This window comes from Hyposmocoma kahamanoa, unplaced genomic scaffold, assembly GCF_003589595.1.
Source record: "Hyposmocoma kahamanoa isolate Upper Pololo Valley unplaced genomic scaffold, ASM358959v1 202, whole genome shotgun sequence".
In the NCBI taxonomy this organism is placed as follows: Eukaryota; Metazoa; Arthropoda; class Insecta; order Lepidoptera; family Cosmopterigidae; genus Hyposmocoma; species Hyposmocoma kahamanoa.
The window spans coordinates 6951310-6974498 of NW_020653726.1; the positions used below are offsets into that span (position 1 = coordinate 6951310).

Consider the following 23189-nt stretch of genomic DNA (forward strand, 5'->3'; position numbering starts at 1 on the left):
GACAGATACAGTAACGAGGTTCTAGTTTGTACGCGAGAAACAATCTTCGCACGCTAGAATGTACCTGGATATCACGTACACACTATGTAGACAATATTTTTGATAACATGCAACGGTTATAGTTACAGCTCGTTAGTGAGTGAGTATCCGACTTAAAATAGAGAAGAGAAATTATATCAAAGGGTTAAAAAAAATATCTCAATCTTATTGGTTCCTTAAATACGTCACCTTTCTGCGCTAAAGCCTTCTTTATTAGGCGGAGGGCACATGTCATAATAACGTTGTCGTCTTAAGCTTTTAGTAGAAAATATGCGGAAAAGATAATATGGCTTTCGTGCTATTTGGACGCTTATAGAAAATAATAAAAACAACATTTTTTGTTATGTTTGTGTGTTGCAGATTAAGCAAAGCGTAAAGTCGACTATGGCAACATTCATCAATTTATCAACTTATCCCTAGGATTTTCTATTCCTCATTAAATCATTTTTCTCCAACGCCTTCATACATATGACATAAAATAAGGAAGACATATTTTTGGTGTCATTGTCTGTTTCAGTAGAATATAACAAATATAAAATAGGTATGTACCGAAAGATATTTTTGATGGTATTGTTTGTTTCAGTCGAATAAATAACTTGAAATAATGTTTTAGTCTTTTAAACAACCACAGCGTTGTCTATTCGTTCGGTTTGTTAATTTGTTTATTTCATGAAACAGTGAGAGTTAACCGTGTGTCAATAACATCGTTTGTCTCCTTCTATTTATACAAGTGTAACACATGTAAGAAAAGGACAAAAAACTTCTATTATCGCTCAGTGTCCACTGTACGTACTACTTCTATATCTGCAGTGCGACTGCAAGTTGTATTATTTTATCGCTTTAAAGTTAGTTTGCTTTATACCCTATTTCAGTGGCTAAAAGTCGCTGTTTTTAATTGGTTACAATTACAACATACACTTTCACTATAATAGCTGCTCTCTGCGTTTAACATAGTTTTAACGGAGTAAGTAAATTAAATCAATAATACGTTTATGTTTTAATTCAATTAAACCATTTGAATCGTGCAATGCAATGTGTGAAGTGCCTGGAAATGGATTACGGTGTTGTTGAAGGTATCCCAAAGGAACTAATAGACTTTGAATACATTGCTGATGACGCGCTGGAATTTGAGGTTAGTTCGAAGTAAACAAATCATCCAATGAAACAACAATATTGTTAAATACACATTTATTTAGTACCTGCTTAATCATTGACAAGTGACTCATTATTTTTTCTACATTTGCGATCAAGAAATGCAAAGGAATAGCTTTGTCCTTTACTTGTTAAATAAATTTACAACCGATCGTCATAAAGTTGAAGAAGAATGACGATTGTGTTATTTACCTCTTTCTTTGCTAAAGGGCCGTGTAAGGAAATACTCATGCCTAGGGGGACAATAAATAATAGTAATAAATCGCGTCACGTCCTTTTACAATGCACTTGAATCGCGCCATGTCCTTTTACAATGCACTTGAGATCACAATACTACTAGTTTATAGCTGCGTGTGAATTTTATGGTCCATTGTTTTTAATCGTCTTTGTTTGATATCAGAAATTCGATAACGTACAATAATTTTATTGTTTTGATTGTTCGCGTCGTCGTGATACGGACTTTATAATCTAATAAATAAAAGTAAAACTTGTGTAGCCACCTATCGTAGAAACGAAGTTTTACGCACACGACTAACGTTTATAACCTTCTAAAAACAAACTTTTGATCCGTAGAACGGTCAGGTAGTTAGGAGCTATGCCGCCAGATAGCGATATTTTCGCTGATTCATTTTATAGAATCTTTGTGTTGGAGTACGAATAGGAGGCAACTATTGTATTGAACAGAGAGCACGAGCTCTCGGTTTCGGCCACACTCAAAACAACATTTATAGCTTCTTGAGATGACGCGTGCACGAGCTGTATTAGTTGGTGTTGCGTGCGAGTAGATTATTTTTGTAAGGATGTGAATACAAATAGTGTATTAATGTAATGGTTTCTGCGTGAAAGTATGCATAAGGGTTTATAAAACACGATGGTGAGCAGTGATGGATGTGGCTGCGGCGCGTTTTGCAAAAGATTGTTTTGCCGCGTTCAGCCACCCGAAGAAGTCCGTGTTAACGATGCAATTCAGCCAGAAACTTTGGTAAATATTTATTTCTACTATCTACACTATGCATATATAATCTTCTAATGTACACACTTTACTTACCTACTTCGGCTCCATTTTTATTAACTTACGCGTGACACTACAGCTTAATATGATTTTACGATAACGTTAGAATATTGGTGTGTGTACAGTTTAAACCGATAAATATTTACCGCCAACACCGATATCCAGCTATTAGCTACTAGATATATATAACGTTGCTATTATTTCCGTCTTGCATTGGACGTCTCACGCGGAAAATCCCTTGTATCATCATTCATCAGTCATTAGGTCGACTGTCAATTTACAGATATTATATTATTACATGAAAATTCGTGAGGAAAATGCATTCATTTAAACATTATATAAATGTACACCTACTCCTATATTTATTGTAGTTATGTATAACAGGTAATAAGATACAATACTGTAGACTTAGAATAATAACGCATAGAAACCTAGCCCGCACACGCTAAGAGAGGCAAGTTAAAGGCTTCTACACGGGCTCCCAGGAGCGCGCGGGTTGTTAGTGCTCAAGGTCAAATTGCACCGCGAACAGCTCCAAAATTTTTTGCTAAAAATGACGAAATGTGCGGTAAATGGGTGTAAAAATAGAACAGACAAACATAAAATAGACACTAACATCACATTCCACAAGTAAGTAATGCGTTTCAACTCATATTTTTATGTAATTATTCACTAAAACAGAAAAATAATTTCGCGGCAACAAGATACGAAAGTGTTGCAAAGTAACGAATTTTTTTTCTCCCCATTTTGCTATTCTGTATCAAAATAATTATATTACGTAAATTTTAGTGGTGCCTGTAGTTTCGATTTATTTGCGCATCTTGAACTAATATTTACATGAATAAAAATTAAATGTTTTCGTTAACTCCTGTAAGTGATTGGGACACTTAATTATTTTATAATACTTTTAACGGCTCTGCGTTCATGCTTTATTGAATAATTATTTATTTTAATTTTATTTGAATTGCAGCACATATTGCAACAAATTTACAGTATATATTCATTTCTACTATAGTGTTGGCACCACCAGTACCTACAACTTTGATAGCTTATTATATGTCTTTCTTTTCGTAACTCAAGCGAAATATTTGATATTGAAATATTTTATTTTCTTAAAAGGGGAGCATTCTTAAGCGATTTTTTAATCTATTTTAACAGTTATTTTCTTTAATGTTTGCTTATGGCATTTTCGGTTTTAGGTTTCGAATATGGCACTTATTTCTAAATCCAAGATGGCGGGCGCCATTTTTCGAATAATGGCAAGTTGGGTATCGTTTTCGAGATGTTTGGGAATGTTCAATACAAATATGGCACTCATTTCTAAATCCAAGATGGCAAACAAAAGCAATATTCGTAATGAGCACCCCCAAATACCTCGAAAACGATACCCAACTTGCCATTATTTGAAAAATCGTGCCCGCCATCTTGGATTTACAAATAGTGCCATATTCACATTGAGCATCCCCAAATACCTCGAAAATGATACCCACATAGCATTTTTTTGAAAAAATCGTGCCCGCCATCTTGGATTTAGAAATGAGTGCCACATTCGTAATGAGCACCCCCAAGTACCTCGAAAATGATACCCATATTGCATTTATTTGAAAACTTGTGTGCGCCATCTTGGATTTAGAAATGAGTGCCATATTCGTAATGAGCATCCCCAAATACCTCGAAAATGATACCCATATTGCATTTATTTGAAAACTCGTGTCCGCCATCTTGGATTTAGAAATGAGTGCCATATTCGTAATGAGCATCCCCAAATACCTCGAAAAGGATACCCATATAGCATATTTTGAAAAATCGTGTCCGCCATCTTGGATTTACAAATAAGTGCTATATTCGTTTTTCATCGACAAAACCGAGCATATCTGTAGGCACCTGATCGACATTGCCGATCGACAAAATCGAGCACATCTGTAGGCACCTGATCGACAATGTCGGGCAAATCTGTAGGCACCTTTAACTTAATGATGAGTTAAGCAAGATACAATTTCCCCACTTCTGAGGGAAATGTTATTCCATGGCATCATTATTTGTATATTTGTGTGCGTGCCGACGAGCGTAGTTACAAGTTGCTTACGCCTACATGAATTTGGTTTTTGCCTCACTTGTGACAGTTCGTTTGATATGAAACTATCATTCTATGCGTTATTATTCTAAGACTGTAGATATTAAATGTAAAAGTCTAACAACGCAACTCAAAACTATAGCATGCATCATATTCACATAATAATGAAAAAAAATTCTTATAACAAGAAACTAAAACTGAAACCATACTTATTTTGAAAAAATAGTTTAAGTACAGTTTTAAAATTTAAATATCCCCGATATGAGACCGTGTCAACCGTGTATCAAATTATGCCAAAAGTCAATAGTCTGTAAGCTACTCGCCGAGATGAAAACACGATAGTACTACTGTAAGTGGGTGAGGAGTCGGGTAGTCTGCAGACTGACCTGGTTTCTACATCAATTCAAAGTTCCCATATCGGATATCCATAGTATACGAAATCATGTCGATCGCACAAGTGGAAGTAAACTGCGATCCTTACGCTAACTGTGAAAAGAGCCGATGATCTTTAAACAGTTGAACCGATGTTCATCAAACATAACTATGCACCATCCCGACTTAACCAGCCTTAAAAAAACTGCTTTAAAATCAGTCCAGCCGTTTGGGAGCTACGATGCCCGATACAGGTACAAGTTCACAGGCAAAGGCTTGAAACTTATAACTCTCCTTTTTTGCGTCAGGGTACAGATTATGTAATTGGTCAGGTATAGTCAACCTATAGGGTCGTACGTATAAACTTGTTACTAATTAGATATGGATTCTTGTTGCCCCAAACGAATGCTTGACGGTTAAAATACTTAAATTAGGTGAAATTGTGGCCAAGCATGTGTCACACCATAAATAAAATCTATGAGCATGTGTTTTTTAGATCACATGTCAATTTTACTACTTTCGACTATTCTAAATAAGTAGGATTTAACTTTTTAAGACCCAGCAACTACAATGGGAAAAGCGCTAAATATAATTACATGCTTCAAGTTCAAGGAAATATATCTTGAGTTTTGTATGAAATACGTATTTTTCTAGATACCCTATGGCAGTGTTGGGCAAAATTTAATTGTTCTGGCAATTAAAGATTGACAATTGATTAATTGTTAATTGCGAAACAGCAATTAACGATTGATCAATTGTTAGTTGCGGTTCTCGCAACTAACAATTGATCAACCGTTAATCGCAAATATCTACAATTAACAATTAATCAATTTTCAATCTTTTCAATGTTTTTGATTAACAATTAACAATTAAAACTGACAATTATGATAAATTTATAGGGCATATGGGGGTGAGTTAGGGCGTTGGTTGTGGGGGCCTGCTGGGGCAGGTTAGGGGGCCGGTTGGGGGCCCCGGTTGGGAACCCCGCTTGGGGGCCCCGGTTGGGGGGCCGGTTGGGGGGCCCGGTTGGGATCCCGGTTGGGGCCCAGGTTGGGGGCCTCGGTTGGGGGCCCCAGTTAGGGGCCAGTTAAGGGGCCTGATGGCAATTAAAATCAATTGCGTCGCAATTGATTTAATTGCAATTGATTTCAATTGAATTGATTTTTTAATCTGATTGAATTATTGATTGAAATTTAATTGATTAACGCCCAACACTGCCCTATGGTCAAATATAGAACACATAGCGTTAAATTTGAATGCGGTATTTTCATTATAATGGACACTAGGCGTTTACGTGATCATAGGAATATTGTGTGGATCTGAATTACTTCACATTATATGTACAGTTTGATGTATGTACGTGGGGACTTAGGAGGTAAAAATTTGCACGTAAGTCATACGACACCTAATAGTTTTGGATCGATGTGAAAAAAATGTTACCCAGGTATAACTAATTTCGAAAAATACTTCGATTAGAGTTCGAAGTTTTTGCACCTATTTTTCTACTTCTATCGGCCGTAAAAACGTTTTGTAAAAAACATTGTATTGTAAGTTTTGCTTTGGACGAAGTCTTGGTCGCCGCATTTTATTTTCAGTGCGAAGGTTATCTATGCGTCTAAAGATGAAAGGCTGATGTCATTTCAATTTGTATTGAAGCAAAAACTGCGGGTCTTCGTTACAAAAAGCAACAACAAATAATGTTGTCTTGAACAGAAACATATGTCTAGGTAGAGGTTCATATGAAGTACAGATTAAAGAGCACGTCAAACTTTAATTTCAACTGGGCTCTACGACGTAAGGTTCGTTAGATAAGAACAGTCTAAAATGATAAGCTTGATTGTGCTCTTGGCTGTACACCTACTAATAACTAAAATGTGCGTACTGTAGGGTAATTTTCCGAAAATTTTCAAATAGTGGACATTTTCCCGGAAAAATTCCCGAAAAATTGGAAAAATATAATTCCGAAGGCTCATTTATTATGTTCCCCGTTTAGAATAGTTATTTTTGATACAAGTGCAGAAAGTTAGTCATTATTCACGAGTCTCGAGGCTCTGTCAAGTCAAAACTCTGCTATCAAAAGATATTACAGATATTTAAAAATATATTTTTTAATGCAGTTGCTCAAAAGATGGTATTTTTCGTACTACAAATCGTGCCGTTTTTTTAATTTACTGTTGTTTCAAGTCTTAAACATAGAACTAAAGAGGTCGTATATTTATTTAATATTTATGTGCTTTATGACGTAAGTCGTTCGGCATTAAAACTTATATTTACTTACAAACATCTTATTTGTTTAAATTGCATAGGTGTTTTATAAAACAACAAGTTACATTTAAAAATGTCAAAATATTTTCCATAAAGATGGCTGATTGAGTATTAACAATGACCGGAGGTGAGTATTGCGCGAGACCGCTGCGCGCCGCGCCACTAAAATATACTGTTTTATTTTACTTTCAATGTACTTTTTTCGCAAATGTATTAAAAAACGTCGTTTGATATATGTGCGGATTTGTCATTTTCACTTGTCTCGAGTCTTGACCTCGCCTCGAGGCTCGAAGCCTCGAGACTCGTGAATAATGACTAACTTTCCGCACTTGTATCAAGAGTAACTAATGGAGTTCTATTTAGCGTGAATTATAAACTTGTACTTATAGCTAAATTTTGGTTATGTTACTCGGTGGCTGAAAACAACATAGAGAAAAACGAGATTTAAAATTATTTCACAAACTTCTTGATTTCTTACTTCCTTGTTCTAGATAGAATCATTTTCTTGAAGTTATCATTATTTTATATCAATTGAGTTATTAAATTAGTAGTTATGTATAGTCTGAAAATACGCAAACGACGTGCTTTGTTTACTATGCAGACGTGATGAACATTTATGGTAGCGTTTTGGGTCCCCAATATATTTACAATATCTCGACGGGCCAAAAACATCTTGCTAGTTTCAGCAGCTGTAATAAAACACCGAAATTTTTATCATGAAACTAAATTTTTTGTCCTATCCCCATGTATTCTTTTTCGTGGACTTTAGAAATAAAGTATAATTTTTATTTACATATTACTCTAAAACATCGCCCTTATAGTGGAATTTTGCCCAGAATTATTCTCAATTATCTCACAAAGAATCAACTTTGAAATGCAATTGAAACTTCCTATGACTATTTGAGTCAACGTGATCACGTCACGTTAATTTCGCAGTATAACGACGACGACATATTCACAAGCACTTATGTACAACGTATCGAATAGGTGATTTTAGGTGTACTATTTAAACTTTATTATATTTATTATTTCAATGAATAATTGCACTATTAGTCGTATATATACATAATTATTTAGATATAATATAATGCACGATCACTCTAGCTTTTCTTGTTAATTTTAAGTTTTGATATTTACTCCATCGACTTAGAATTGGTATTAGACAATATAAAAGTACCTATTGGGATGTAAAGTGCAATATTTTATTGAGATATCAATTTTTTGAGTAGATATACTGTTCGATAGCGCTACTAAAAGTAAACAAAATGTAACTAACTCATTTTCGACATTTACGCCAATTGAATCTGAAGGTATCGATATGTATCTATTCGGTAAAAAGTAGTCACTATCGTAGCCTACACATTTTTTATTGTAGATGCATCTGCTGCAGTGATAGGAACATAAAGAAACACAACTTTCAGTATTTTACTTTGTTTTTTTCATTTATTGAGATTTTTGTGAAATAACTCTACTAGTTTTATTCTGATTATGATGTCGCTAGATGTCACTAGCGGCGACAAATGCCTAAAACCAGTACAAAGATGTATAAGAAAAACACTGGAGAATTTCGACGGCTCGGTAACTGGACCCATAGCTCAGTAATTGGTACGAGCAATGTACGACGATGACGATGTACGAGCAAAGGTGCAGCATCGACGTGGTTTCAAGTCCCACCAGGTCAATGAACAAAAAATCTGTGTGTTCGATCTTTGTTTTTTCAGTTAGGTAGATTTTGTGATTACTTACTTTCACTAAATATTAATTGCTGATTGGACATCGAACTGCACTTTTGTATATTTTCGCCTTGCTGGTGAGTCCCCGCAGCGAGAATTATCAAGTATTGAAAGCCAATACAAGTACCAAAGATTGGGAAATAGTTTCCTTCGTTGCGTCGTTCATTTTCATAGCTATTTCGTAACCGCCAATATTTCGGAATGACCGCCAAGAAACAGCATTCTATATAAGTACATGCAAAAGCAAAATAAAACTTTTCAATCAAGTGCAATCATTTGTCTCTTAAATAAGTCTTAGAGTAATCATTAAATTTTACCCGTTTATCTTGCGCATTAACTGTATATAATAGCCACGATCTTTTCCGATTCTGTAAGAAAAAATAAAAAGGTAAATTGTATCTTTTGTCCAATTATTATTTGTGTAGTTAGGTACGAAATTTAAAGTAGAATTGTATAACTCACAAAATGGGTACGACTCTAGCTCCAGACTCTTCAACGGATTTTACTTATAAAGCAGCTGTCTAACTGGTGTATGTTGTGAGCAATTGGTGGGCAAAGGAATAGTTTCGGGCGGTTCTTGCGGGAGCACACCGATGATGGGTCGAATGTTGAGACCTGTCGGTGCACTGTTGTCTTTCAACTAATAGTGAACATACATAAATACGAGTACTTATATAATACCTGTGACCCCGTTTATACAAACCACGAAATACCAACTAGTGTTCTGTGAATCGTCTGCCAGGGATCATATCCAAACAAAATACATAATAATATAACTACTGTACTATATAATAACTTCATATTGCAACAAACAAGTAAAAGATTACAGTCACACAGCACGCATTTCGTGGTGATAAATTCAACCGTATGAATACCCACCCAAAATCGCTACCGTTTAACCGCCAATACGTACATTTCAATTAAAATTGTGATACCGATTACAAATACAACTCATCCAAGGAATAAATCCAGAGTTTTTTATCAGGTAGTCGAATATTGTAGGCTGATGCAGTATAATATTGACTATAGATCAAGTTCCATTATCGAAACATTTAAACGTCAACGACCCTGGGGTAACGGCCCTATTGATTGCTTGTGAACACGCAACCTTTAGTGTCAGCATGTACATTTTTCGTAATCACTCCAATACATTACCTACTGCCTAACGAAGACCACAACTCTCAAAAGTTTGACAGATAAATAGAAACATTCTCAAAAGTGTGACAGATAAATAATAGAAGTGTTTGATATAGCAACACTCAAAAGTTTAACTGAGTTTTGAAACAAAGTGCAAATTAATCACAGGATAGAATGAGCGATATCGTTTCTTATGCTGGTCTGCCACGCAGAGGTCCCGGGTTTAATTCGATATATTTGTGTCTTCTCTATGGCTTTTTATTTGGCACAAAATATTACCAACTTTGCACAACGCAGATATCTGCTGGTTATCAATAACACACACATACATATAAGGAAAGTTTTGGATTCTTCCGGGTCTGCAGATTGTTGGCCGTTACACAAAGCAATCAAAGAAAAAAAACGACAAAAGTATAGCTAAATTATATAGGTATTTGTCTGCGTTTGGTGCAAATTGGACGAAATCGCGAGTAGAAAATAAGTATTAGTTTTTCTAATGCCTATTAAAAACTAAACATCCTGTTTTAAAATTCAAATTTGGTTTTAATTATGTTTAAGTTTTAAAATTGAATTTAAAACAGAAAGAATTTTAAAACAGTCGAGTCGCGACAAACTAAAACATGCTACCCTGAAATTTTTTTCAATAATTTTTCAAACACCGACATTATGGATACAGTTTATGATTTTATGAGCTTATTAAACAACTCGTGGCACCTTTGATTAAAGTTAACCTGCGCCTTCTCGGTGACCTCATAATAGCGTCATTGTGAATTATGTCCGGCTAAGTATTCCTGTCACGTTATTGAAGATAATAAAAAGTCATACTTTTTAGGTATGGACAATAGACATGAATTATTAATGGCATGGTGACATTGCGTAAACTCCGCATTAAGCACAATGTCAGCGTAGTAGAATTCGCCCGTAATGGGGGGCCTGCACCAGTGCGTCATTCATTAGTAACCATTAGTTTACAAAGTATCAATTGCTTTAACGATGAAGATGATGTAACTCCTCGCATACCTGTGAGTATGCATCCCGCATGGACCATGAAACCTGTGTCCAAGAGTACCTACGCATTCCACACTGCCCTCCTTATCATAACCAATGGTCGGAAAAAGGTGTTCCACACTCATAGATACATGTATAGATACAGCTACAAGGAGCAACATAGAGTTGTTAAATCCACCAAAAAATTAATATTTACTTTTTCGAATTCCGGATTTCCGGATGAAAGAAATTCCTCTCTTTATTTTATTTATGAAGGTAAATAGCCATATATGGGTGAGGCCGTAAAAAATGGCGCTTTTTCGTTATGTTGAAGCGTCCAGCAGTTTTTTGTGAACTTATACTCCTATATTCCTTATACTACTTATATTCCTTTTAAAATACGGCATTGGAAATGAAACTGTTTTTCCGGATTTAAATCGCGTATATTTGTTTTGTACAAACAAACCGACGTTCGGGCCCTTTACAGGTCCCATGGTCACGGTTGACTGATGATGTCTGCTAGTGGTTCGAATTTATGATCATCTGTTGTACTGTGTGTTTAATTTGAATAGAATATTTTAGAGCGCGATCACGATTCCCATGCAAACTAAAATGTCCTAAAATTTCCCTTGTAAATAAAATTTTACATTATTTTTTTCCTTAAGTTCTACTAGCAAATGTCGCCGTTCCGTCAATGTAACCGTCAATATGCGATATCTAAAGCTAGGGAGGGGCGGAAAGCGACCATTCTCGTTACATTATTATTATATTTTGGTAAAAGGTCAGTATCTACACTAGTTAGTTAGTAGTTAGCAACACCATTCAATTCGGTACACAATTTTTCCAAAAAGCAGCAAACCCGATACTGCCAATATAACTTCTTCATTGCAAATTCTCAATATTTTGATAATTTACCTGGCTGTAGATTTTCTTATCTTATTATTATAGATAAGATCGAAATAATACGCTTCAAATCCGTATTTTAAGCAGACACTGGCAACAATTGTCTTGTGTGTCAATGTGTCAATTGTTGTGCTTAATTAAATAAGCACCTTACTATATTGAGTCATAGAGGAAAATTTAGGTTCCCTACCGTCTAATGCAGGTAGGTACACAACTATCTTGAATTAACTACCACATATCGATGTTGATTAAAGTAATAGAAACTTCTAAATTAAGATCCTAAACATGCTGACTCTATACTAACATCGTAAAGGTCAAGTAAAGGGATTTGCTGTTGAGAAACTGCCAGTTGCCAAACATTCCGTTTACTTAACTATGCAAACTGGTTGAGGATATCCTTGTAAAGGTCAATCGTACTCCTCGAGTAGATCAGCATATAGGTACGGAACAATCGATGCGACCGGAGGGAGCAATGTTAGGACCGTATCTATCAAGTATTGGTCCGCAATCCTTTCTGAAGCTTATGGATACTGACGTAGGGTCGTATTCCAGAACTCTACTTAATGCTCCAGTCAGGACTTCAGTATGATTTTAAAAAGTCCTTGCCATTAGGGTCGTATTTCCAGTGCTTGAAATCATACTCAAGTCCTGACTTGAGCATTGAGTAGACTTCTGGAATACGACCCTAAGTCTGTCTTTTTTGAAGATAGAGTAAAATGACAGTCAATTGCGCCAAAGTGTTGCCCGCTTGCAAGCAGCTAGTGATGGCAGTCGATAACTATTATATCGATTATCGACTGAATGTTGGTTACGCTTATGAATAAATAGCCGAACTTGTTTCATCTGAATCATCATCGGCCCCTTTTATTCGCCCACCTGCTAGGCACATTGTTGATTTGAATTGATAATTTTTAAACATTCATTCACTAAATTTAGCAGTAAGTATGTGTATTAAAAATACAATTAGGAGACATATTGTAAACTTTTTCATTTGATTGTAATAAACTCCGCCTGTCAATAAAATGTGTATGACTAAAAAATTATTTTTATATAATAACGCACACACTCAACATAGCCCCGCACTAGGGAAATCCTGTGTCGCGGGTGCCATGGACACACGCATAGACAACCATAAATTACACCCAAACTCACGAAAGATTTAAATGTAGGCCATACAAATATTTCTCCCGGCCCGGGAATGGAACTTGGGACCTCTGCGTGGTAATCCGACATGGTAACTGTTCGGCCACAGAGGCAGTTAAAAATAATGACTATAATAACGCAATTAGTAATCATTACATAGTCATTCGCAATTCAGTATTTTTGGCAAAATTTTACCTGATTTAACAATCCATCGATAAAATTGTCGACAATAACTCATGAGTTTTATTTTTTCACAGATTCGCCAGTAAAAGAATGCCAGCTATTTTTAATTTTAATACAAGAGGAAATTCTCTCCTTTTTTTAAGCCTCTAACTACGCGCCTTTAGCCTTCAATTACGTATAATTTTGTAAATTACACAATTATAAGTAACTCAGCGGGACCTAAGTGGATCTATAAACTACCACCATTGAATGTTTTGGTACCTCAAAATTGAATATTCTCTGGCCAATGAGACACTCCTCCTGCAAAAACAAATGCTAATTCCGTTTGCAAGCAACACTTGCAGATGACGTAACATAAAGTGGTGACATTGTTTCAGCTTCAACTCGCGGAGGCTAGAGAAGTTAAGTTCAGGCAGGCCCTGACCGAACCATTATCAATCGGATCCCACATCGTGTGCACCGGCACGCCTTGTGAGGATATACCATGGTATGTAATTCTCTAGTACCACTTTATCTACTTGTAGTAACCTACCCATTAGAACGGTCAGTCAATATCACTTGCTAAGGCCTTGTAATAGTCTTTGAGTGTTAAGCTGAGCCTGCTATTGACTCATCTACCTACTTAGATCTAGTAATGTAGTATTTGTGATTTTGTGAAACCGCCTGCTTGTTACAGTGGTATGTATACAATGATTAACTAAATATAGCTGAGATTTTACGTCTCGGATGAGTTAACTACGAGGCTAACTTTCATTATGGAGTTGGTAGCGCTATATTTAATTATAATGCAATGTAGTATGGATACAATTTATTGCATACAAAACCTAGTACAAAGATCAACAAAAGATACTTATACAGGGTATATGTATCGTTTTAAGTGTGTGTAAATATCGTTAAGTGTGTTCAGGCGATTGTTCCGTAAATATAAGAGATATCAAAACCTTTAAACTGATATCAAAAGTACTTTACTTAATGAATAAAACGACATCAATAACTTTTTTTAAATAAAACCACAAAAATCCAAAATTTTAATATTAAATGTTCCTATTCATTTCATATGGCATTCGTAGAGAATCTTTAGTTGACCTACTTTAAGAGCTAACAGGAAGTTTACAGATAACGAAACTGCTATAAATAAAGTAATAAAACTATCTTTTAATTGAATAAAAACAAAGTGATGTTTATTTTTAGTAAGTACAAAGTTTTGTATTCAAAGCACTTATTCGAAACTAAAGCCTCTTTACGAATTTCATATTAAATGTATGGAAGCCTGTAACTTTAAAGTTTTGGATTTTTCTAGTCTTATTTTTTTAAAGTTGTTGTTTTACTCATTAGTCATGTCACAAAGATTACATAAATTAAATTCTTAATATAACCTTATAATGTATAACCTTCTAACAAAGGCAGTGAGACGAACTTATCTCTTTGATATTTCAGGGTAATGAAAATTGGTGTACATATTAAACAATTGAAAGGTCACATCCCTGAGACTGCGGAATGGAATTTTAATTAGAATTGAAGTCAGTCAAATACGTGAATGCACTTAGCGATATTATAATCAAATATCCTTACGAAACGCTAATTGAAATGAAAGTATGAAAATCAAGCTTAAATTTCGTTTCACGTGTTCGTAATATGCACGTGGTTTTACTTAAGTCTGCGTTTTAGTCCACTTTTGTTAAAATAAATATATTATTTCTATGATGATGTATAATAGAAACTACCTTTTCTCTTCTTTTCTACGTAAGGGATTCTCGTAGGTTTTTACCGTGGTTTTTATGATATTTACTGAGGTACTTGAGTATGTACGTACCTACTTAATTTCTTTTGACATCGCTTAAGATTTCTTTTTAAAACTAAAACATTTTTCGAGGTTTGGACCACGTCCACGGCCCAAAGTCCGTGTGGATCCACAGAGAGCTGTTAATTGTTGAGGAAATGAAACTACTTTTTATATGGGAAGAAATAGGATGGTTTGCATTCATATTAGACATAACTGATTGATGCCTTTACCATCTCTGCCAGTCGTGATCATCGGACTTGTAAAAAGCCCGAAGCGTTGGTTTTGAAAAAACATTCATACGCGACTACACGCGACGCGTGTAGATTCGAAAAAAAAGAAAAAAAAGATTTATTTCCAATATGTAACAATCGCGAAAATATAAGAACTCGGTATGTTACGCCACCTGTTATTGAGTATTATTGTATACTAAAAATACCATACATTTTCTTATTTAAGTAGTATGCATTTATCTAATTTCAGGTTTGCAATAAACATTGGATGCGGCGAAGATTCGGGTCAATCGGACATCGCAGTCCATTTCAACGTGCGCATGCCGCAATGCTACGTTGTCAGGAACACGCGCCGCAATGGAAAGTGGGGACCAGAGGAAACTACCGCATTCAGGTATGTATCACTTACAAGTTGTCGTCGAACGTCAAACTGTCGTTTACGAAACCGAACCGAAATGACGTCACACCCGAACTTCTCGACCCGCAAAGGCTACAAACGTTATTCAGAACACAGTTATCGAATGAAAGTTACCGAACGTCCGATTGTTTACAAACCAAGAATGTGATATGGAAATTTCTTAGTCTTTTAAATGAAGTCTGGATTTTGTTCAATTTTATTAATTTATTTTAATGCAAGACTAATGCATTCCTATATTTAAAGTTTTAAAAATGTATATAAAAGGATTTTAATTTTACTATAATCTATTTCACCGACTAACTCCGTAAACGCTGTTGGATAACGATAGCGTCTCCGAATCTAACTGGAATGTTCTGGAAAGCTCCAAAAGCGCCCTTCGATTCGAGGTCGATATCCAATCGAACGATTTGGTTAAAACACAGACATATATCTAGATATCTAGATATATGTCTGTGTTTACATATATCTAGATATATGTCTGTGAATTAAACTATCGAAGAGTTCTGAATCGGAGTCCAGGTCCTATTGTTACTGTCTTAATTGAAATAGGTATTATTTTTAGTGTACTTTATACTATGCAGGTATTTACTAGTATGGAGCGGTTGATTTTATATCTGTATACGTAATGTAATTTTCAAAAACTATTTTCAGACCATTCCCATTCAAATTCGACAATACGTTTACGATTGAAATCCTAGTCGATGAACAGCAGACATCATGGGCAATAAACGGACTTCACTATTGTGACTTTGCACATAGAAACCCCAGCCCTTTGGACGCTAACTGGGTAGAGGTTTCAGGAATTAAAGATGCTACGTTAAACATACAGAAGACTGAGGTTTACCCTATGTTAGCACCTCTTCCTCCAGAGGTAAGTCTACGGAAAGTTTGTTTTGTTCATATAAAAACCAAATGAATGATTTTTTGCTAACATTAGTGATGACACTGTGGTCAAAATTACACAAGGTCTCAAAAATCATTACTACTATATACAACTCTTAAAAATTCAACCTTTGTATAGACTTTACATAAGATACTACTACAATTTACTTGCCCATTAAATTGCTATTTATTATTCTCCAACAGGTGCCAGCTAGACAAAGTGTAGACGCTCCTGCTGAGAATGAACCCAGCTGGCAACGCAACGTTACGGCGGTTCTGCCTAATGGCATACCAGAAGGACACCAGATTGTTATTAGTGGAAGGTGAAGTTTCGAAAGGCATTTCTGCACTTAATAAAGTAAGATAGTAGGAAGGTACTGGGTACATATAGCACGCATATGTAGAACTGCGTAGTTGACCTGCTATCGGAGTAGATGGGTTGATGTATTTTGAGAAAAAATTAAGCTTCTGATTGAACATTATTGATAACTTTGCTTTTTTATGAAAGTATACTTATTTTTTAACCTTCAAAAAAGGTGGAAGTTCTCAATTCAACTATACGTTTTTTTATATATGTTACGCGATAACTCCGGCAATTTGTCAACCGATTTTGATGATTCTTTTTTTTGTTGGAACGAAAATATTCCACCGCTGTAAGGGTGGCATACTAGAGGATAAATGACTTTTGAGGTCGGTTTTTTGGTTTTTTTGCTACTCTGTACTGATTATGAAATTGTACTATTTTTTTTATGAAACCGTCCTAATTTTTTTATGAAAGCACTTAATACTTATTTTTTTATGAATGTATAAGTACTGATTTTTATGAAAGCATGCTTATTTTTATTTTTGGTTTGTTTGAAAAACAAAAAATAAGCGATTTCGATCCCAAAAAATGTTTAATTTCCAATAAGTTCTGTTTTCTTATCTATAAATAATACTTTTTAAAAAACCGGAGGTTTTCATTCTTCAGACTCCGTCCAATACTCCACTCGTTCGCCATCGATCTGATGGATAAACCGCAAGAGTGGCCACGTCCTAACATACATGCACACGTGAACCTTCGAGCACAAGACGAATCGACGCGCGATCGACAGTTGGTCGTCCTGAATGCCTGGTACGGAGCTTGGGGCGAGGAGAGGCGGCAACGAACTGCGAGACTTATCCCGGGCTCTAAGGTACAAATTATTATTAGAATATGGAATCGCTAGCAGGACAACACACCATTTCAACACCATTTCGTACTCTCTTGTAGTCGTGTCATTACTCTAAACACCTATTATTTTTAACCGACTTCAAAAGAGGAGTAGCTTCTCAATTCGACTGTATTTTTTTGTAAGTATGTTACGCAAATACGATAACTCCGTTTTGAGAACCGATTTTGATGATTCTTAATTTGTTGGAAAAATGGTACCTCGGTAGTGGTCTCATTTAAATGTGAAAAAAATATCCCACCTCTAAGGGTGGAAAACTAATGAATCCGGTTTCGCGCACTTTCCGATGACCGATTTCAATAAAACTTGTCGAATAGATTGCAATTCCGCGCACTTTTGAGGTCGGTTTTTAGTACTCTGTACTTAGATTGCTTACTTCCATATCACTTGTTTAGGTACTGGCTTTTGGGCCGGGCAGATATAAATACTTTTTCACATTTTCTATTGCTCTATGACAATGTTTTTTGTCTATAGGCTCGCTCGGTTCCGTTTTTCTATTTAGTTGTTTTTTCTTAAAATATAATCGGTAATTATTTTACTTTGAACTCGCAGAAGACTGTTGTCTCTGCCTACCCCAATGGGAAAAAGGCGTGAAGTATATGTATGTATGTTGAGCTTTGAATTTTCCCTACTCCTCAAAAATGCAGTGTGTGTTGAAATTAAACTTGTTATAAATCGTAGGCTGCTGACAGATTGACTGCAGTTAATGCGTGAAGTCGTAGTCGTAGACTTCAATATAATCTTCCAAAATCACTTTCGTACATTTTATGTATAAAGTATAGATATGTTACATATCTATATTATAATGTATAATCACTACATATAATCACTACTTCGTCTGTCTAAAAACTGCTGAACGGATTTTCATGCGGTTTCCACCAATAGACAGAGTGCAGCTATTATAGTTAACTAAATTTCTGAATCGATTTCGATATAAGTTGGCGATAAAGTAAATTCATTATGTAGTCTACCATTATATGATGTGTGCTGAGAAAGGAGCGGCTGGCACTGACAACATGGCCTGGGGCCTAGGGTGACCAAGACTGCAAATCTGCCACTGACAATCTTGTACATTTATCTAAGTAAACAAAATCTGTAAAGCAGTACATTTTAACAATGTACACTTGATGAACGCATTAACAAATAATAGAGTTTCAAAGACTGATTGATTAATATCAAAATATTTATCTATTGCTTTTCATTTTATAGACTACGTTCAGACTCGTCCGATCTCCAGATGTATGGGCGGTATACGCGGATGGCTTACTCATAGGAGAGTTGGAATACCGAGCCTCGCCCGAAGGTGTGAAGGCTGTCAGGCTTCGCGGTGACCTCTATGCAGAACATATTTACACGTGCCCGGCAACAACGTCACCAGTGGGGGAAGATATTGTACAGCGTTCATAAACATCACACTTATTAACGCTGAGTCGAAGAAAAAGCTTTTAAGACCGTGCAACGTCTTCGTTTTTTTTCTTTAAAGTTCTTTAAAGTTTTTCGTTCTTATTGCATTGACATAAAGGTTTTTTTGACCGGCGTAATGCGATTCTATGCGCTGACTTCCTTTTGGAAAAGCTCTTGACAGGGGCCCACTGCGAATTATTGCACCATCCATGTTGATTTAATTCCTTGAAATTGATAATTTACTAAAGCGTGAAATAGACATAGAGCGGGTCAGGCGCGTGTCGGGTCGGGAGCGCGACGGATCTAATGCCGTAGACCCGCCGCCGTGCTCCCGAACCGACACGCACCCGACTCGCGCCCGCTCTTTGTGTGTTTCACGTTTAATCGTGGCACTAAAATATCCACATGAATTACAGAAAGAGTGTAGGTAATTTGTTCAAGAGCATTTATTTTATATCTATAATTTTGATGTACATTTTTCTTTTTATCGTTTTATTATGCCTCATTACGTAGGATATAAGTAATAGGCTTTATAATCATAGGTAGATAGGTAACTAAGAAGATGGACAAAAATGCCACTCCTGCCTGTCGGTGTTGACAATATGACCCTATTATATTGGTCACCAATAAAAAAACTGTGATAAGACTACACGAGTAAGAATGGTTTTCGAATAACTAGTTATATTTATATAATAATATAAATATAACTAGTTATTCGAAATAAAACGAAATAAATCGTGCTGCCTTTTTTGTAATTCGACGCTTGCATTAATCTCATGACATGTATATTTTTGTTATTAACGAACTAAAAATGATATAATATTTGTTAATAGGTGTTACTTATAATAAGCATAAAATTATGTTGTTAATAGTAATCTATGCTTAGATATAAAGTTTCACATTGGTTCACTGAACATAACATACAAGTACTGAGTACCGTATCCACACTAAAGGGAATATTTTAATATCTAAAAATTATGAATTCAGTGAACATACTTATTTTTTTAACATAAGTTAAGCAAGATGTTATTACTTCTACTTATCTAACTAAAATTAAAGGAAAAATAAATGTTACGTCTGTTAAAATGTACTGTTTGCTTTCTAAAAAAATAATAAATATCGCATCGCGGACAACATTATAAAAGTAACATTGATATGAGAAATTGACAAATAGAGTTTGAGACTTAAATGGCACCAACCGAATATAACAATAATTCTATTTGTAGGTAATGTATTAATATTGTGTAATTTTATATATTTTATGCGTTATTATTCTAAGATTTTATTAAATTATTTTTTTTACTTTCCATTCACTTATTTTCTTAGAATAATAACGCATAGAAACCTAGCCCGCACACGCTAAATGAGGCAAATTGAAGCGCTGCCAAAGGGCCTACACGAGCGGGCGGGCCTCCAGTGCTCAAGGTCAACTTGCATCGCGAACAGCTCCAGAATTTTAGCTAAAAATGACGAAATGTGCGGTAAATGAGTGTAAAAATACGTCAGACAAACATAAAATAGATACTAACATCACATTCCACAAGGAAGTAACGCGTTTCAACTTGTATTTTTATATAAATATTCACTAAAACCGAAAATTAACGTACTACTAAAACTAGCCTACATGAATTTGATTTTTGCCTCACTTGTTCACTTGTTGTTGTTGTTGTTGTTGTTGTGACAGTTCGTTTGGTATGAAACTATCACTCTATGCGTTATTATTCTAACTTTAACACAATAAATATTAAAGTAATGATACATCATATTCGATATATAATATTTATTTATTTTTTATAATATCTGGTGATGGGACGATGGTAAGCTACACGCCTGTCCATAACAGTTGCAGTGCCACTCAGAGCTTTAAATCACAAAGATCTGAGGGGGACTGCCACTGCGCCCGTCACCCTAACGCATAGGTTGACGAGTCCCTTACCCTTCAAAATCGGAACACAGTAATGCTGACATCACTGCTTGGCGGCAAAAATTGTTAAGGTGGCAGTACTTACGTCGACGAACTCTTTCACAAGGAGCTCTACTGCTGCTAAATATGTGCATACATAGCGCTATGTTAATTTTCATTACGGGCGCTCAGTCGAGTGTCGACATAATATACCTGTAAACAAGGATTTCTTTATTTGTTTCGGCAATCAATTACTAAATAACAAATAAAATGCTAATGTAAATTAGTTAAAATTTTATTACACCAACGACTTAATGACACCCTGTAAGGGCGTATTAAATTAAACTAATTATATGTATAGGAACATTTCAACAAATTAAACTAATTACATAGAAACATTTCAAAACTTAAATTTTTCTTTTTATCATTAGAATTTGTTAGGCAGGTACCAAAATTTATCAACTTGTATAATCTTCGTAACATTATCTGTTGGCTCGATGAACATTGGAGCTAAAGAGAACGTCGCTTCTTAGGCGAGGAACAGTGTGGGGCCCAAAACACTTCCTTGCGGAACGCCGTAAGCTATGGGCAGGTCATGACTAATTACCTCACCCACCCTAACTCTTTGCCATCTGTCAAGTAGTCGGTAAACAAACGAAGCTGATTATCCCTTATACCCATATTTTCCAACTTCTGGAGTAGTAGTGGGACAGAGACTGTATCGAAAGCCTTGGCTAGATCTAAAAACATTGTGATAACTTTTTTCCTCCATTCCAGTTTAGTGACAATTTGATTAATCAAGTCATGAACCGCATCATTTGTCGAAATACCGGACCTAAAACCAAACTGGGAACGGTATAGAAGAGATTTAGATTCTAGATAGTTAACCAAACGCTTTTAGATTCTAGATAGTTAACCAAACGCCGGTTTAAAAGTTTTTGAGATGGGTCTATAGTCGTTGATACAGTTGATCTCAGCAAGTTTGAATTCATATGGAACACCTGATGATAACATTAAATTAAATATATGAGGTACAGGAGGGACTATAATTTGTTGATACCGTTTGGGAAAGGCTCCTGAAATGTTATCACGTCCCGAATTGTTCTTTCTTCAAGTTTAATATGCAGTTATGAACCTCAGTCCCATCTACCAGGGTGAGAACAACAGAGCCAGGACAAGAGGGCGAGGAATGTCTATATTTAGGTAAACAACCGGATGAAATTTTCTCTGCGAGATTTTTTCCAATGTTTGCAAAGAAACTATTTATATCATTCGCTGATTTAGTAGGATCTTTAGGAGAAATTAAGTCGTCAGCTGGATTCGATTTTTTATTATAATGAGTTACTTTTTTTATAGTGTCCCAAAGCTTTTTAATATTTGTGTTAGCAGCCTGTAATAATATAATTATATATTAATAAGTAATTAATACCCTTTTGAGTTTTTTTAATAGCCAATTACAAAAATTTCGGTACCGTTTATACGTTATAGTTAATATTTCGTTGTAAGAGTTTTTTTTAAGTTTTGTATACCTACAGTTTATCTCAATTTTTCGTACACTTTAAGAGACCAATAGTAATCCAGGGCTTTTTTATTCTTTTACGATTGGAAACTGTTACAATTTTAGTATTTAGTTGGATTTTTGACTCAATTTCAGATAATAGTAAAGAAGTTGCCAGATTGGCATCAGTACTTTCAAAGACAGGGTTTAATTTAAGTGTTTTCATGGCTTCATCCAAATTCCCATAGTCAATCTTTTTAACCTTAGGTAATGTACGAATGTTGTATTTTAAAATGAAAAATACAGAATAGCGATCCGTAACTGATGTTTCAGCAACATAGCAGAATGCAGGGAGTGTGCTCTTGAGCATAACATGATTCAAGTAAGTTTTCCATGTGTTGGGAGAGAGTGTGCTGGTAAGATACTATGGGAGGCTAGTAAATTTGGATAAGTTTTAGTAAATTTAGATAAATAAATAATCAATTGACATAGATATTGCATCACTATTTTTATAATTATTATTATATGTATGTATATACATATTAAAAAATAATAACAAATGTACCCACAGTATATACTGTAGGTACATTTATGTCTTATTATAATTTTAATTAGAAGTAGAGACAAAAAATGAATTAATTAATCAAACTATTTATCATCAAAAAATTCAGACATAATAATTTTTTTTAATGAGGAAATCCTTAAATTTTTTTTCGAAGACCATATTTTTGTCTAAATCTTTGATATAATTAGGGATATGATTATATATTTTTATTATTAATGGGAGGGGAGGATGAAAATAGTCTTAAGTTAGAGTAAGAAAGTTTTTTATTATGATAACGATTATTACGTTGTATTAA

At 35.1% G+C, this 23189-nt stretch overlaps 2 protein-coding genes across 4 annotated transcripts in view; both read left to right on the forward strand.

Moving 5' to 3' along the window:
* LOC113226834 overlaps positions 1 to 635 on the forward strand; it is a 29860-nt gene extending 29225 nt beyond the window's left edge. Inside the window, exon 19 of one of the 2 annotated variants that reach the window (XR_003310148.1) lies at positions 400 to 635. The gene's annotated coding sequence lies outside the window, so the exon portion shown is untranslated. The remainder of the gene's footprint in view (positions 1 to 399) is intronic. The other variant, XM_026459606.1, reaches the window with a different exon arrangement.
* A 251-nt stretch (positions 636 to 886) lies between these two features.
* On the forward strand, positions 887 to 19585 carry LOC113226839 (galectin-6-like). Of its 2 annotated transcripts, none has more exons than XM_026459614.1 (7): positions 887 to 1171; positions 13378 to 13487; positions 15264 to 15407; positions 16083 to 16302; positions 16518 to 16636; positions 17284 to 17488; positions 18734 to 19585. In XM_026459614.1, the coding sequence occupies exons 1-7, from the start codon at positions 1067 to 1069 to the stop codon at positions 18929 to 18931; spliced, it is 1101 nt and encodes a 366-aa protein (XP_026315399.1). In that variant the 5' UTR covers positions 887 to 1066; the 3' UTR covers positions 18932 to 19585. The 2 variants fall into 2 exon arrangements, with proteins under 2 accessions (XP_026315399.1, XP_026315398.1); XM_026459613.1 differs by lacking the exon at positions 887 to 1171 and adding an exon at positions 2029 to 2173.
* Positions 19586 to 23189: the final 3604 nt, after the last annotated feature.